Here is a 15,993-nt window from a genome sequence, read left to right as displayed (position 1 = left end):
GTGATGGCAAGGATGCGGAAATATCTCACAGAGAGCTCCATTAACTATGTCCATAGTGAATAAAAATAATAAAATATGATCCAGTCAAGTAAGGTCATTTACAGTAGCCAAGGTTAAAAATTATGCAAGAAACAGAATGGGAGCCACCTGAATATTTGAAAACACAGGGGACTAGAGTGGGAAGAATGTGGGGTAGACAGTCTGGTGGCCATCTTGTCTCTGTCCCAGCAGAATGTGTTCTTGGTCTCATATTTTTCAAAGCATTTTCCAAATTCTTGTGAAATATAGAGAAGGTAATAGGATATAACCAAAACTGCATTGACTTTCTAACAGAGTATAATCAAATACACACATCTTAAATAAATCACATACAGGAAATAAGATTGTCCTTAGAGAAAGACAGTTGGCTCATTAAGTGAAATTCACAGGGGTGCAAAACGTCAATGTAGAATGAATATTAATGTATCAATATCACATACACTTCTGAGATTCAGCCATTATGTGAATGAACGTACTAATATCAATATATCTAAAGAAAGGATGTCTCAATAAAAACAGGAAATGATCAATCTTGTTAACAGAAAATCAGGTTTCTATAACTAATTGTCATTGGGAAATATTTCTCTTGGATTCAGACCTAGGCTTCTTACCCCTTGGCACATGAGAGAGCCTCGGGTGCCTCCACTGACAAGGCTTGCTTCCCAAATATCAGTGATTTGGTTTCTTAGCTGATTTCCTAGGAGCACAATCCTACTTTGGAAGAGCCATGCCCAATCCATTGCCATTCCAAATTTTGAAACGATGTTTTGATTATGATTATCCTTTATTTTACCTTGCTCGCTCAGACTGACCAGTGGAACAATCTGCTACCTCTAGATTTGGAGTTCTCATCATGAATATCAAACCTGATTTTGGGATTGTCTGTATGCACATTACCTTTTATGAGATTAGGAAAATCAAATCAGTCCTTAATATGTTCACTTGTATCAACCAAACCAGGTTTATGAGCTTAAAAAAAATTAGTACTAGAACCTAGAGTGCCCATTTTAGCAAGAAAAGTGTTCATTTGTGAAGAGCTGTGTGAGAAAACAAGGATCCATGAGTAGGTGGTACCCCTTTCACTGGTGGGGAGAACTGGCAGAAGCTCAGTTTATACACCAATCCACTCTTTTAAAGTTCTCTCTTCTCCAATCTACCCTCAGATTAAATAATTTCCTGTCTTAAATTTTACTAGTATTAAACTGAGAATTTTATTTTTTTTTTAATTTCATTTAAAGTGTGTGTGTGTGTGTGTGTGTGTGTGTGTGTGTGTGTGTGTGTGTGTAATAGTGCAGCACCCTCAGCACCCTCAGAGGTCAGAGTTGGCATCAGATCCTCTTGAGATGAAATTACAGGCAATTTTGAGTTGTCTGACGTGAGTGCTTGGAACTGTACCTAAATTCTATGCAAGAGTAGCAAGTTCTCTTAATCACTGAGCCATCTATCCAGCTCTTAAACTGGAAATTCAAAAAAAAAATCAGAATAGTTTCTGCTTTACATATTCAGTTCTAAGTGATCTAGTGTAGGCATTAGAAACTAGCAGTAAATGCAGCCACTTCCTTAGAGAGCATTGAGCATGCATTATGAATCCACAGAGACACATTCATGATGAAATATATAAGCCCAAGACATTTTGACTTGGCTTTTTTGCATTTTTTGGTAAGTTATCTAGGCAGTTGCCTTCTCTTATTTGAGCTAGTATACAGAAGAAATTTAAACACTTTTCATAGTAGGCATAGACTGTATCAACTGGAAAACCATGCTTCTGCATTCCATTAGTTTTCTAGTATAGCTTATTGTGATTGCAAGGAGGAATGACAACTTCAAATAGGTGAAAGATTGTTGGATGAACTGTGGACAGTGTATGTATAAATACAGAAGCATATTGTATGTCATTTTCAGGCTGATTCATGATCAGATCGAACCTCTTTTGAGTTGGGGTACACAGGATGTCTCAGGGCATCTGTGAAATAGTACATGATTTTCCAGTTTTGCTCACAAGCATATTTACTAATTCCAGGAAGGAGACCCAAAATTTGCGAAAAAAGTTTGTACTTTACAGAGTATAAACTGATTGATCTTATGCATCCAAATTTCCTTTGCTTATGAAGGAAACAACTTTAACTCCAGAGGCTTTGGTTTTGTGTTATGTTACCTGAGCAGGAAGGCTTTGTCTCGCCAACATCTCTCAGACAAAATGAACTGTAGTAAGAAGCTGACACAAATCCCAGCACTCGGGAGGCAGAGCCAGGCAGATCGCTGTGAGTTCGAGACCAGCCTGGGCTACCAAGTGAGCTCCAGGAAAGGCGCAAAACTACGCAGAGAAACCCTGTCTCGGAAAAAAAAAAAAAAAAAAAAAAAAAAGAAGAAGAAGCTGACACAAACCTGAATGTGTCCGAATCTTCATTTTCTAATTCTGCTCTACTCTCTGCAATTGATTTTTTTCTTTCTGTATGAAAACCAGTCTTCCATTTCCTCTACGTTGCTTAGACAGAGAGCTATGTATTTGTTGTCTGTTATTATCAGTAGATTTCCAGTTTATACCAGATACTTTGTAAATTTACCATGGACACTTGTGATCCTAATGTTTAAAGTTGAGTTGTACTTAAAAATGGATATTCTATCAAAAGTTACTGAATTGTGTAACATCTGAATTTTCTCTAACTGAGGCTTCTATATAGATATTTATTACACGATCCTATTTCCTAAGTCTTGAAGCTTATGGTGGGTAGTACAATAGGAAGATGCAGTAAGTCTTTAAGACTGACACAATAGCATTTAATACACTACTATAGGCATGGATATGCATGATTCTAACAGCAGCTCCCAGATACAGTAGATCCAAAGAACTCTTAAAATGCTCAGTGCATAGAGGTAAATGGCACATGTTTAAATAGATGCAAGTTACCATTTTTAAAGTTTTTTTTTTTTTAAATTATGTGCCTACGTGTGAGTATATGCATGTGAGTGCAGGTGCCATATATGCCTATAGGTCAGAAGAAGGTGTCAGATCCTCCAAGACTAGAGTTAGAAGCATTTGTAACCATTTGACATAGAGGCTAGGAACTGAATTCGAGTCCTCTGTAAGATCAGTATATGCTTTTAGCTTATGAAGCATCTTACCAAGCGAAAGTTAGCACTTTTAAAAAGCAATATGCTTAGACTACTGAACAGTTACCCCAAAGTATACATCTGTAATATGTACCCTCTCAGTAAAACTTTTGGATCCCATATACTTTATCCTTGTGATGGCAAGTCTTTGTCAAACTGACAAAGATAGAGTCACCTTGAAGGAGAAAATGCCTCCATAAGACTAGCTTGTAGGCAAGTGTGTGGAACATTTTTTTGATTAATGATTGATGTGGAAGGGCCCATCTAAAGTGGGCAGTGTTACCCTTGGGCAGGTGGGCATGGGTTGTGTAAAAATCCAGATGATCAAACAAAGAGAAGACAGTCAGTAAGCAGTTCCTCTCATGGCCTCTCTTTCAGTTTCTGCCTTGAGCTCCTGCCCTGCATTCCTTGATAAAAGATTTTGATCACGGTGTTTAAAAAAATAAGCCCTATCCTCCCTAGGTTGCTTTTGGCCATGATGCTTATCACAGCAATAAAAAAAAAACAATCTAGAAGAGTCTGCTACAACAGAACACATTTTAGAATAGGAAGTATTAAAGGTCCATTGCATCACCAACTTGCAAGCACATAATATGTTATCATCAACTCAGGCCACCGTGCTGCAAGAAGGAATTTCTGTGGTAACCGAGAGTATGTTCAGAAAGGGTGTGAATCTTCCTAATTAATTAATTAATAATTTGTGTGTGTGGGGTGTGAGTTTGTGAGTGTGTGGGAATGTCTGATGACAACTTGAGGGATTTGCTTCTATCCCTCCATTAGCTAGTACATAGTGATCAAACTTGGGTCCTCAGGCTAAGGGCAGATACATTTATCCACAGAGACATTGCTGGGGCTGGGATTATTCAAAAAAATTTTATGTACTGTATGGGTTGAATAATGTGCCCCTCAAAGAACTTTGAAATCCTAACTCTAAGATACTCTCAGAATCAAAATGAAGCCACTTATGTCAAAGTGTAATCCAAAATAGATGAAACAATGCTGACAGAAAAGTTATGAAGAAACTCATAATGTAAGCCTAGAAATTATTCACAAAAGACAAGACAGAGCAACTACCCTGCACAAAGGGCACCACAACCTTTTGACAAACAACAAACACAGATTTCCAAATACACTTAACAAACAATTGTCCATTTAATCTTAAACTGATACCATCCTTTGCTACAAGAGTCATCCAATATAGGTCACGTTCATCATTTCACCTTTAACAATTAGACCTAGCAGCAGCATCTTTGAATACACCAAGAGTTATTATTAAACAAATGGTCTCATTGCAGTGCTTTTGATATCTGCAGATAAATATCATTCATCATTTCTCAAAGAATCTCTTTCAGGTTGTTATTTGGGTGGGTGACATTTAGAAGATATTTTCTACACAGTTATTTAAGGTGAGAATAATGGATTGGGGAGATCCCATAATTCAACACAATTGGTGTCTGAGAAGAAGAGGAAAACACAATGTTGAGACAAACGCAGAAATGTGTGTGTACACACACACACACACACACACACACACACACACACACACACACACAAAGTAGTGATAGAGACAGAAATTGGAGTGATGTAGATGGAAGTCAAGGAACATCAAGGTTTGATGGCCACCACCAGAAGGAAAAGGCAAAAGAAAAAAAAAGTACTACTCAGAACCTCCTCCCATAAAAAGTATCTTGTAGACACCCAGAATCTAGAATCCTAACATCCAAACTATAAGAGAGTAAATGCCTGTTGTTTTAAACCATGGATCTTGTGTGACCTTTATAAGACTGCCCTAGGAAACTAATACACTACAGAAGAGTGCATTCCAGCTGACAGAGTCCATAGATCTCATGAAATGTGTTTATGTTTCTTTTGGATATTAGTTGAAATAATTATTTTCTGGTATTTCCAAACCATTTTTGATGTGCCATTGCAATATTGATCATCTGTAGTCCTTCTAGAATGTACTATACTACATAGTAATCCAAAGTGGTCTCTTGCTCTGGTTACAAAGAACAAGATAACTTACATTCATTGTGGTACCACAACCCTGATGCTTAAAGTTCATCTTAAAAAATAGTATAAATCTTATGATGCCCAAAGGAAGAGGTCCTAATTAACTAAGGATTTTCTTCTGCTCAATCCTGTCCTGCATCGTTCAATGATTTGTGCTAAAGGCAAGAAAGTACAATGAGGCCCACTTGTGGAGAATAATGTTTCCTCATGGAGCACAAGGAAGTATTAAAAAAAAAGGAAGGAATCAATGTCTGCTGACGGAAAACGATAAAACCATTGGGAAGATAAATGGCATTTTTACCTCTTTGTTAATATCTTGACAGCAAGAAAAAGTCAAAAGATTAACAATTTCTAAAAATGAATTCCTAGAGTCATTCTTAATAACTGTTTCCTCGTTTATCAGTTAGGGAAACATTCTATTTCATAAGCACTTTTCTTCCTTGTAACCAGGTTAACGTTTTAGGGTAATTTTTATTCTTCATTGATTTATCTGGAACAAATCTGAGCATTTCAGCAAAGGGCTGTGATGAACCTAATTTAAACTAATTTTATTAGCTTACAATCAGCACTTGTTTAGTTTATTAGTTACTTCTGATACCATATTCTATAACACGATGCCTACAATTTTTTGCTTTTAAGTAAAATGAAGTTGAAGTTGAAATTTTCACTTTCTTATTTTAATGTCATTCCAAAAAAACACTTCACTGAGGTAGAGATGTGAAATCTTGTCAATTCAAATGTCTTAATGAGTGAAGATAAATTTGATTTAAGAATATCACCACTATGGTAACTTTCAAGATATTCTTCAAGGAGAGGTAGATATAACTATTATTAAAAATGAACATTTGTAATGTAATGAGTGTGCTCAAGTGACTAAGGGTTTCTGGACTTACATGCATAAGCACACACACAAAATCATAAAAATAGGTCAATTAGTTAATCATTACATAAGAAAAAATTCACCTGAGTGATATTAAGGCTAGTACATCTACAATTTGTTGACAGCTCTAAAAACACTTTAAAAAATGAGTAAAAATCATTCTGTAAAATGTCAACTAATTGGTAATATCTGATCATGTAATGTGTGTAATATACTATAATATATGTAATATATTTATGTATATGTCAAAGGTCTATCAGTTTGTATATCTAATTAATTTGCTTTTGTGTTTTGAAGTCCATTATCTAACCCTTGCCAAGATTCAGATCAGATCTGGACAGAATATCACAGGCAAAGTCATTATGCCAGTCTGTATTTATCAGATATATCTGTCACAAAAAAACCCACGAATGTATGAACCATCAGACTTCCAATGTTCAGATCTAATTCAGTTTCAGGTGTATTTTTAAGAGATGAGGATACAGTTCCCCAAATTAGTTATCCAATACCAGGTGGTTAGCCCTGATATCATATACATACAAGTAACAGTATACAGACTAAATAGATGATATCTATGTATTTAGGGATGTACACATAAAACAAAACAAAACAAATCAACCTCTTGAAGTTGTCATGTCTGTTTATGTAATTCAAGTACTATTTGAGCTGGCTGTCCCTATATTTCACCTGGAAAAGCACTGTAATCTATTGGTCAAAGCATTTTGTAGTTCTTAATGCTGACATTTTCACTTATTTATACCAATATTGAGAATACTGGCAAAGTGTTACTATCTAACACCTGATATTTGAGAATGTAATCATCCTTATGGCTTTAGAGACCCCATTGTCAAGCCAACATTGCCTTCAGTATCATTTTATTAGAGGACTGTCTCCTCTAAACCTCTCCATGTTGGCAGTGTCCTGACCAGTGCATTTTGTATAGTGAGCAACCTTAGTGAACTCTTTAACACAAGTTCATAAAATAAAGAAGTGGTAACATTGCCACTTCTCTGAGCCTTTGGGGTGTTTGAGTTCTCTGTGGAGGTTGCTTTTGACACCCAACATGACTTAGTATAAGTCATCATGATGTCTAAATGTCAAAGAACTATCAGAACAGCATATTAAAATAGGTTCTAGTTAATTATGTGACTAATAAAGTCCAAATCATATGAGGAATGTTTCCATTTTAACTTTTTTCTAGTCTATTCAATATGATCAAAAAGTTTACCACCTAACTCAATATTCTCTTGCCACTAGTGTTTATGCTGGTCAAAGCTAATGTAAATGTGACAAATAGAATAATCTGCAGATTCTAATGGGTTAACTGCAATCATCTAATAATGACAGTAATAGCTTAAATTGTGTTTGTAGAAGATATTATTTTGCATCTACAACTCAATCACAGATGATTGATATCTGCTTAGCATTTACACATGCTAAGCATTTTTAATACATCTGCATAGAATTGTGGATCACAACCTAATAGATAATTCTACAACACAACTCTAGTACTTAAGGTTCAGGGATAATTACGTAAGAGAGGGCAGAGGATTGCAAGAGCCAAGGGTGCAAGGCGTTTGCTGTAAGACTGTACTTCTTATTAATATAAGAAGCTACATTCATAGAGGCTCAGCAACATGGCTGCCCAAGCAAAAGCTGGACAAGGATGAGGACAACAGACATTTCAAAGTTAAGAGGGAAAGACCATGAGGGCTCCCACACAACACAAACCACTACAGGCAAATGGGAAATAAACAATGATGAAATCAGCAGAAATAGTCTTCTCCAGGGAAGAGTTTGCCAATTGGCTATCCAATACCAAATTGTTATCTCTGAAAACCTATACATACAAATAACATTATACAAACTGAGCAGGCTGTATATATCTATATTTATATCTATATCTATATTTATACTATAACATCTCTCTATATATACATATACATATATATATATATAGTGTGTGTGTGTGTGTGTGTGTGTGTGAACAAGTAAAATAATGCAGTCATAAATTGAAAAGTGGGGAAGGAGGGGTAATGTAAGGGTTTTGAAGGAGTAAACGGAAGGAAAGAATGGTTTAATTATTTTATAATATCAAAAAGAAAATAATTTTTAAGTTTATTATATTTCCTTTTTGTAGTGGCGGCATCATACATGGTGCTTTGTGTTCTACACAAGGGCTAGAGTACTGAGGTACAACCACATTTCACAGGGTTTTTTTTGTTTATTATAGACAGATTACAATTTTTAATAACACATTTATCCATTTGCCTATTTCTTAGGTATGAATCAGAAATTTGAGTGCTTTCTCTTCAGTTAGAATGCCAGCTTGCTTTTTTATGAAAGTCAGAAGACTCTTATTTGTAGTCTGTAAACTTCATTACACGTTTATGATTAAGACAGCACTCTAACTTTTACATTACAGTTCAACTCGTGCGTTTTTACAGGACCTGTTGTCTTTTCAAAGTTAATATTTCTAGGTTGTTCAGTAAAGCAGTATTTTGTGCCCATGTGAAATAATTTGATGGCAGCAAGCTGGTAGAGAAACATGATACCAACTCCAGTCCCATGATTCCACGGTAGCTAATGAGAACCCTAAACACTATGGGGCTTTCCATAAGAAAGATACTAAACTTTAGTGCTGTGAAATCCAGGGGCTTTCTGATGTTCAGGTGTAAGTGCAAAAATGAATCTTCTTTAAATGCAAATATAATCTGCATACATTTTTCTATAAAGTGCTTTCACTAAGTAAATTAGCTAAGGTTTTTTAAAGAAATATTGCATATACATATATATTACATAGGTATATATACATATATATATATATATATACATATACACATATGTAATAGCTGATTATTCTAAGTATAAATGTTGTCCAAAGGAATAAACTAATATGAATTCTGGAAAGATATTAAATTCATTTGGATTACCACCCATGGACAAAAATGACCTTGTAACCACAGGAGTTTTAATTCAAAATGTTGGTAATATACTTAGGCTAAAAAGTATTAGCACATTTTAAAACATATAAAACTGATTCAATACAAATATACATCATATTTTATAAACATAAATAAAAACAAAAATATTGAATGTATGATATGTACCATAAAAAGCTATGTTTGATACTTTTAACTATGTAAATATGAAATTAACAAGGATATTAATCACTTCTGCATTGACTTGGCAATGTTTATAGAAGGCATGTGAAAGTAGCATAGATCTGGAATTTGAGAAAGTAAGTTTCTGAGCATCTTTTGTAATCTATTATCATGCCAACCACATCCAAAGATTCATTTTAAAAAAATTACTTGAGTTGGCATTTCTCTCACATGAAGAAGTCAGATCCAGAATAAACAGATACATGGCTGATGAAAAAAATTAAGTTATATTGCATTTTCTAAGCCATGAAAAATATTTGATGTAGGATAACAGAACCTAAATCTTCCCATGTGTGTGTGTGTGTGTGTGTGTGTGTGTGTGTGTGTGTGTGTGCGCGCGCGCATGTTTGTGTCAAATCTATTATGTCTACTTTTCATGTGTATCTACAGAATTTTTGTAAGAAATATAGCCAAGTGAGTCTGAGAATTGTCTTCCGTTCTGAATGCATGAAATATTCAGGTATTCTACTTAGATGATCATTTGAAAAGTGTGCTATATGACTTTTCTCAAATGACTTTTCTCATATGCCTTCTCTGAGCAAATGAGGAATAACTGAGATCACCATAATTTAGACAGGAAGGTGAAATGCTTATCTTTTAGCTCATAAGACAGGAAGAAGTGGTTGGCTTCAATCAAGGGCATACTAAACAGACAATGTCTGTATAAGACTCTTGGGCTCTAAAGTATCAAAGTGTATTAGAAATTTATAGAATTTAAAAACAGATTAATTTTAAAACCTAACCTCAAGCAAAACTAACACCCGAGAAGGAAAATTTGTCAGCAGTGGAATTTATAAATTAAGTGAAAATTCTCAAAAATCTATGAGGAGATACATGTGAAGCTAGGAAGAAAGTAAGAGACAATATAAACAGCCAATATACAGAGAAATAGAAATCTTCAGGTGTGTAGGAAAATGTTCATGACTAGACCTTAAACTGTAATAGGTTCTATTTTCTCAAACATATGAAGTATGTGTTTATGTACTATATATGTATATATATTCATATTTATAATATAAATGTCACTCCAAACTATTATACCATGTATTTATAATAGCTATAATTTATATTATGTAAACAAACCCTAATACACATGGAACAGAGAGGTTAGGAGTAGATATTCTGATCCAGTGTCACCCTCCTATCCACTTGGGTGAACTGACCCCTTCTTTATTTGATTTCTCTTGTATATGTCATTACTCTTGGAATACTTACAATGCTATCCAAATGATATAATTTTAAAAGTCTGTAACATTTTTGAAAATGGGCCATTTTTCTGATTCTAATAGCTATGGACAGAGGAAGGAGACTAAAAACTATGGTGACAAAGAACTAAGAACCCTCTCATCTCCATTCCCAGCATCCCCACTGCCAGACTAGGCATAGAAGTAAGTTCTTCCAGCTTCTTGCGATCATCCAGGAAAAATCATCTTCTGGAGCAGCTGCCAATAGCATGCCCTTTAGACTTTGGCCTGAATGCCAAACTGCAGCTGTTCAGTCAGCCTTCCCTATATAGCTTCCTGGCAAAGAAGGCACCCAGTCAACCATTTCAAAGAGGAAATATCAACTCAAAGTGATAAGCCTACAAACACAAGAGTTACTTCTAGGAATGAAGCAAATGATGATAATAACGACACAGTGGCTTCTGTTGTCATTGTTTTTAATTATGGGAATATATTTAAATAGAACCCCCAAATGGAACTGGTTAAGGAATCAAAAATCTCCTAATTCTTTTTTTTTCCAGAACTCATCTCAGATTAGCTAGAGAACGAGATGGCCCTCTGAAACGTGAACGTTGAAGGGGAAGTCTCATTGCCAATAGCAGATACTTCTAAGGTTAAAGGGGAAGGAGAACTGTGAGAGAGGGCACCCAGACAACCAGGGGATGGCAGGGGTAGGTAGAAGCTCCATTTCTAAGTGAATTTTACGGTTTGGGATATATTAAGATGGCAAGCCTGGGTTCTAACACTGGGGGAAGGGAGCTGCAGTGGTCTTCTCTTGCCGGGAACTGTCTCTCACCAACCTCTTGTCACTGCTGTACTTTTTAACCTATTTTGATTCCAAATTTTGATTCTATCTCTATTATTAGGCCTTTTAATAAAAAATAAATTGGAGCAACATTAAAATTTCTTAAGCTACTGTTTGAGTGAACTCTAAATATGTTTTTTAAAATTTTCGATGAAATTATCTCACTGAACTCAATATTTTTTCTATGAATTTTTAAGCACTAGTCTTTTATATCTGATTTTATAATTATCACCATCATTTTTTTTTCTGTTTTCTTTTGGAATCACTGCTTATCATGTTCAATTATTTTTAACCAAATTTTATGGAATTTAATTTTATTAAGCCAATTTCTATTTTTTAATTCATATTCTGTTAATATAAAATATACTTACTCATAATTTTAGTTTTTGTAATTTTCTATTTCAAAAAACTTATAGTCATTGTTTTTGGTTATTTTTACACCTTTAGGCTTTACCAAAAAGATTAATTTTAGAAAATATAATTTATCACTTCAGTCACATCTATGGTCCTATGAACCTATCTACCTACCCATCTATCTTGTATCGTCTAATTATCTGTTTGCCAGTCAGCCTACGTCTTCCATACCTGTTACTGCAGTAGGTTTCGTCTTATTTGTTCATGGGGTAGAATCACGCGTTCTTTAATTCGTCAAGGAAGAGTGGCAGAAGCAAATGACAGGGCAGCAGTGGCAAATTCATAAAACCCCAAATTTGTGTTCCATTCTCTTCTATGTCTTGATAGAAAAGCACTTGAACTTTCTGACTTTTTCTATTAAATCACCTTTTTTTCTCTGCCACACTTAAATATCTATGTGCACTCTGAAGATGTCAGATTAGGTATATGAAAATAAGAATTGTTAATGAGTAAAAACACTTGAATATTATGTCTACAAATTACATTTTCACATTATATGAATAACCAGCATGGATTTATTCATTTACAGTTATCTCTTTTTGCTCTGTATGCTTTTTCTTTGCACGTTATTTGTAATCTTATTAACTTGTAAATTTCTCAAATGCTCCCGTTGGTAATCACTTAAGGTGCAGCTAATTAATATGAAAGTTCAAATGCATTTAGCACCTGTAAATATTTATTTGAAACATTTCTGAATATAATGGCTAAGGATAAGAAATGTGCCTGTGATGACATGCATCACATTCTTCAAAACAAAGCTTCCTCAGGTACAATTATGTCATCATGAAGTCAGGTTTTCCACATTCTAAAATAGACTCATCGCCATATGAATTGTTATCTTACTGAGCTATTTTTGGAGTTTTCTTTTTAACAGCTTTCTTGTGAGTGTATTCTAAATTTCTCACAATGTAAACCCCCAAATTTCTTGTTTCATCTTATGCACTTGCATTCTTGATCAGTATTTAGGAATGATCACCTTTATCTTTCATTCTATTCATTTCCATTGGCGTGGCAAATGAAGGCATACACAACCCCCCAATACCCTCACACACACACACACACTGACACCCGGTCACAAAAATACATAAATTCTAGCTTAATTGTGTAAAATATAAACTTTCAACTTCCACAAGAAGTCAGCATCTTCTTTAACATCGCAGCTCAGGACTCACCTGTGGGCGTGGATGTCCTGTAACCAGACAGGTCAGTTCTAGAGTTTCTCCTTCCCGGATAGTGTAGACCCTTTCAGAGTAGCGTTCCTCCTCAATATTACAGGCCAATCCTGAGTGCACAATCCGAACTGTCGGGGGAGCTGCGGAGTCAGGAAGAAAAGACACAAGATAGGTGAAAACCCAAATAAATCGCGTCCACACGAACTATCCCAATTGTAAGAGTAATTCTCATTAGACTCTATAATAGCCAGAACTATTAGCCTAACACTTAGAACTTTTTTTTTTTTTTTTTTTTTTGGTTTTCCGAGACAGGGTTTCTCTGTGTAACTTTGCGCCTTTCCTGGGACTCACTTGGTAGCCCAGGCTGGCCTCGAACTCACAGAGATCCGCCTGGCTCTGCCTCCCGAGTGCTGGGATTAAAGGCGTGCACCACCACCGCCCGGCTAGAACTTTCTTAAAGGTTTCGAGATTTTCTTGGCAAAACATTTCTAATTTATCTAATAGTCAGCACAGTATTCTGAAAATGTCAAAGGGGAAGAGAGCAGTGAGAGAAAACTGCTGCATCCAGAAACCATGTCATTACAAGGCCCTGTGATTAAGTTGATTGTTAATATGTAGGAAGGCCTCTTCCTTTCTGAAAATAAAACTTGAAAAAGATAAGTAATGATATACCTGGAATATGTAATGCCAAAGGAAGATGACGATTATAAGAGAAGAAGGCATTTGAATTAAAGACGCAGACATTAGTCAGCTCATTTTAAAGTCCTGTGGTACAGAAAAGGACCCAAGGGATATTCATGCTAGGAGACAGCATGTCAGCTCAGTTAGCAGCATCTACAGACCCCTGCCTTAGCATGAATAAAAGGTGGTCTCTGAGTAAAGACACTGAAGCTAGCAGCAAATTATTGATGACTTACTCTCAAATTTTAATAATAATTTAACACTTATGGAGCTGTAGAAATCGCATTTTCTCTTGCTTTAGTGCACAAAGACCTTAAGAAACTTGATTAGTTTTTGTTGCATTACCTATCACAAGCAGAAACTCCTCAAGTGATGAAAAATACTTAGCTAATCATACATGTTGTCTACGATCAAATACATACTGACAGCTAGGAACTTTGGAATGGAGGTCATCTCCATTTTTGGACACAACATCTTTGTGTGTAATACATTTGGAGGTAAAAGAGAAAATGATCTTAACTGAAGGAAAAATGAGAAGATTGCCTGCACATGTAGAGGGCAGCAATCACAGACTATTCTGACAAGAATATCCATTTTAAACAGCATTGCCCTTAATAGAAGCTATCAGTTTCCAAAAAAGAACACTTGAATGCTTGAATTTTTTTAAAAAAATTGGCATAAAAAGATCACAAGTCCTATATTTCTTGAAAATGATGTTGGTGCTTCCATGAAGAAGAAAAAGACTACTCAATTTATGAAAAGTCCTCTTGTGGGAAATTCATGTTTTGAAGGGAAAATCATTTCTGATGTGTAATGTTTTGACATACACCACTAAGATCCTTAGGGCACTCACAGAGATGAATAACTAAGAGGGTGTATTTCTTTATCTTTCTAAATTTTGTGAAAATGAAAATAGATAAGCCCACTTGATGGAAAAAATAAAAAGAAGACCCAAAAATACAAACAAAAAAAATCAACAAATGATTATATTCTTTGCTTACAAGCCTAATATTCAAATTAAAAATCAAGCTGCTTTCTAATATTCATCAGGGGAAGCTACAAGGCAGGCTGGGAAAGAAAGCCATTTCTAGAAGGGTACTTGCAACACTCCATGTGGGTAATTCTTGCCCCCAGTGCTTGCTATGAATATCTTTCCTCAGTACACAGAATAACCTGACATTTTGGCAGAAAACTCTAGGACTTTGCATTTTAAATCACCATTCACATGATTGTAATGGTGCCACTCACAACTCAGGCTACATTATCAGAAATACTTCTCTGGGTTTCATAAATATTTTTATACTAAAGGAAAATATTCCAAGTGATAAAATGTTCTTTTACTTTTTAAAGAAACCAGAAATGGGACTACAGAAGTGGCTTAAGATTTGGGAGCACTCACTGGCTGCTCTTTCAGAGGACCTGGGTTCAATTCCAGGCACCCAACATGATGTTTCACAACCATCTGTTATTCCAATTCCAGGGTATCTGAGACCCTCTTTGGGCCTCTGCAGATACTAGACACTCAAGTTGTGCACATACATACATACGTACAAAATACTCACACATATCAGATAAAATTTTTTAAAGTAACCAAATATGATCTGAATAGTAATATTATCAGTAGACATGTTAACACATAAGGGGAAATCTAGACAAAGTGGTCAACTCTGAAGCCACATACAAACAATCTTCACTAAGTGGACTTATCAGTGTGTGTGTGTGTGTGTGTGTGTGTGTGTGTGTGTGTGTGTGTGTGTAACAATAGCAATAAAAAAGGAGGCTATCAGTTTGAGAGAGAGTAGGAGTCAATGGGGCAGGTTGTAAGGAGGAAAGGGAAGAGGATAAGTAATTATATTTTAATTAAAAAAAATAAAACTTAAAAGGTAACCAAACACTTGACATCATTTTATTGGTTTAAAAAAAAAAAGTGATACTTGGCTGGCCAGTGGTGGCGCATGCATTTAATTTCGACACTCGGGAGGCAGAGTCAGGCAGCTCTCCGTGAATTCAAGGCCAGCCTGGGCTACAGAGTGAGTTCCAATACAGGCACCAAAGCTACACAGAGAAACCTTGTCTCAAAAAACAAACAAACAAACCACAAATAAATAAATAAATAACGTAGTGATTCTTAAATGAACCCAATGCTCAGTTTGGGCAATAGAATTACTTAGTTCAGAACTTTTGCTTTGGATTCTGTCTAGACACTGAAACAATTTCTGGGAGTCTTATGACACTGGATATTCTTAATGCTCTGGATGCTCTGGTGTCTCATGCAATGTTTCCCCAAATTATTGCAGACAGTGATCAAATTTACAATTCAATTTAGACAACTAATCCTGGTAGGTACTTTTTAAAAGCCATCTGCCTTGTATAATTATACACGTATTATAAGAGCTAATGACATCAAATGCTTACAAAACATAAATAGAAACAATTTAAATAGAAAATATGTTTTTCTTTAAATAAATAACTATGCTAAATTTAGTCTCAT

At 35.3% G+C, this 15,993-nt stretch overlaps 1 protein-coding gene across 3 annotated transcripts in view; it reads right to left on the bottom strand.

The window, feature by feature from the left end:
• Mdga2 (MAM domain containing glycosylphosphatidylinositol anchor 2) overlaps positions 1 to 15,993 on the bottom strand; it is a 793,868-nt gene that overhangs the window by 421,614 nt on the left and 356,261 nt on the right. For all 3 annotated transcript variants that reach the window (XM_042260511.2, XM_076550567.1, XM_076550568.1), the window contains exon 2: positions 12,822 to 12,961. In XM_042260511.2, coding sequence (XP_042116445.1) covers positions 12,822 to 12,961 — 140 coding nt within the window. The remainder of the gene's footprint in view (positions 1 to 12,821; positions 12,962 to 15,993) is intronic.

The sequence above is a fragment of the Peromyscus maniculatus genome, chromosome 14, assembly GCF_049852395.1.
Source record: "Peromyscus maniculatus bairdii isolate BWxNUB_F1_BW_parent chromosome 14, HU_Pman_BW_mat_3.1, whole genome shotgun sequence".
NCBI lineage: Eukaryota > Metazoa > Chordata > Mammalia > Rodentia > Cricetidae > Peromyscus > Peromyscus maniculatus.
The sequence above is the reverse complement of the archived record's forward strand: the minus strand, read 5'-3'. Positions and strand labels throughout refer to the sequence as shown.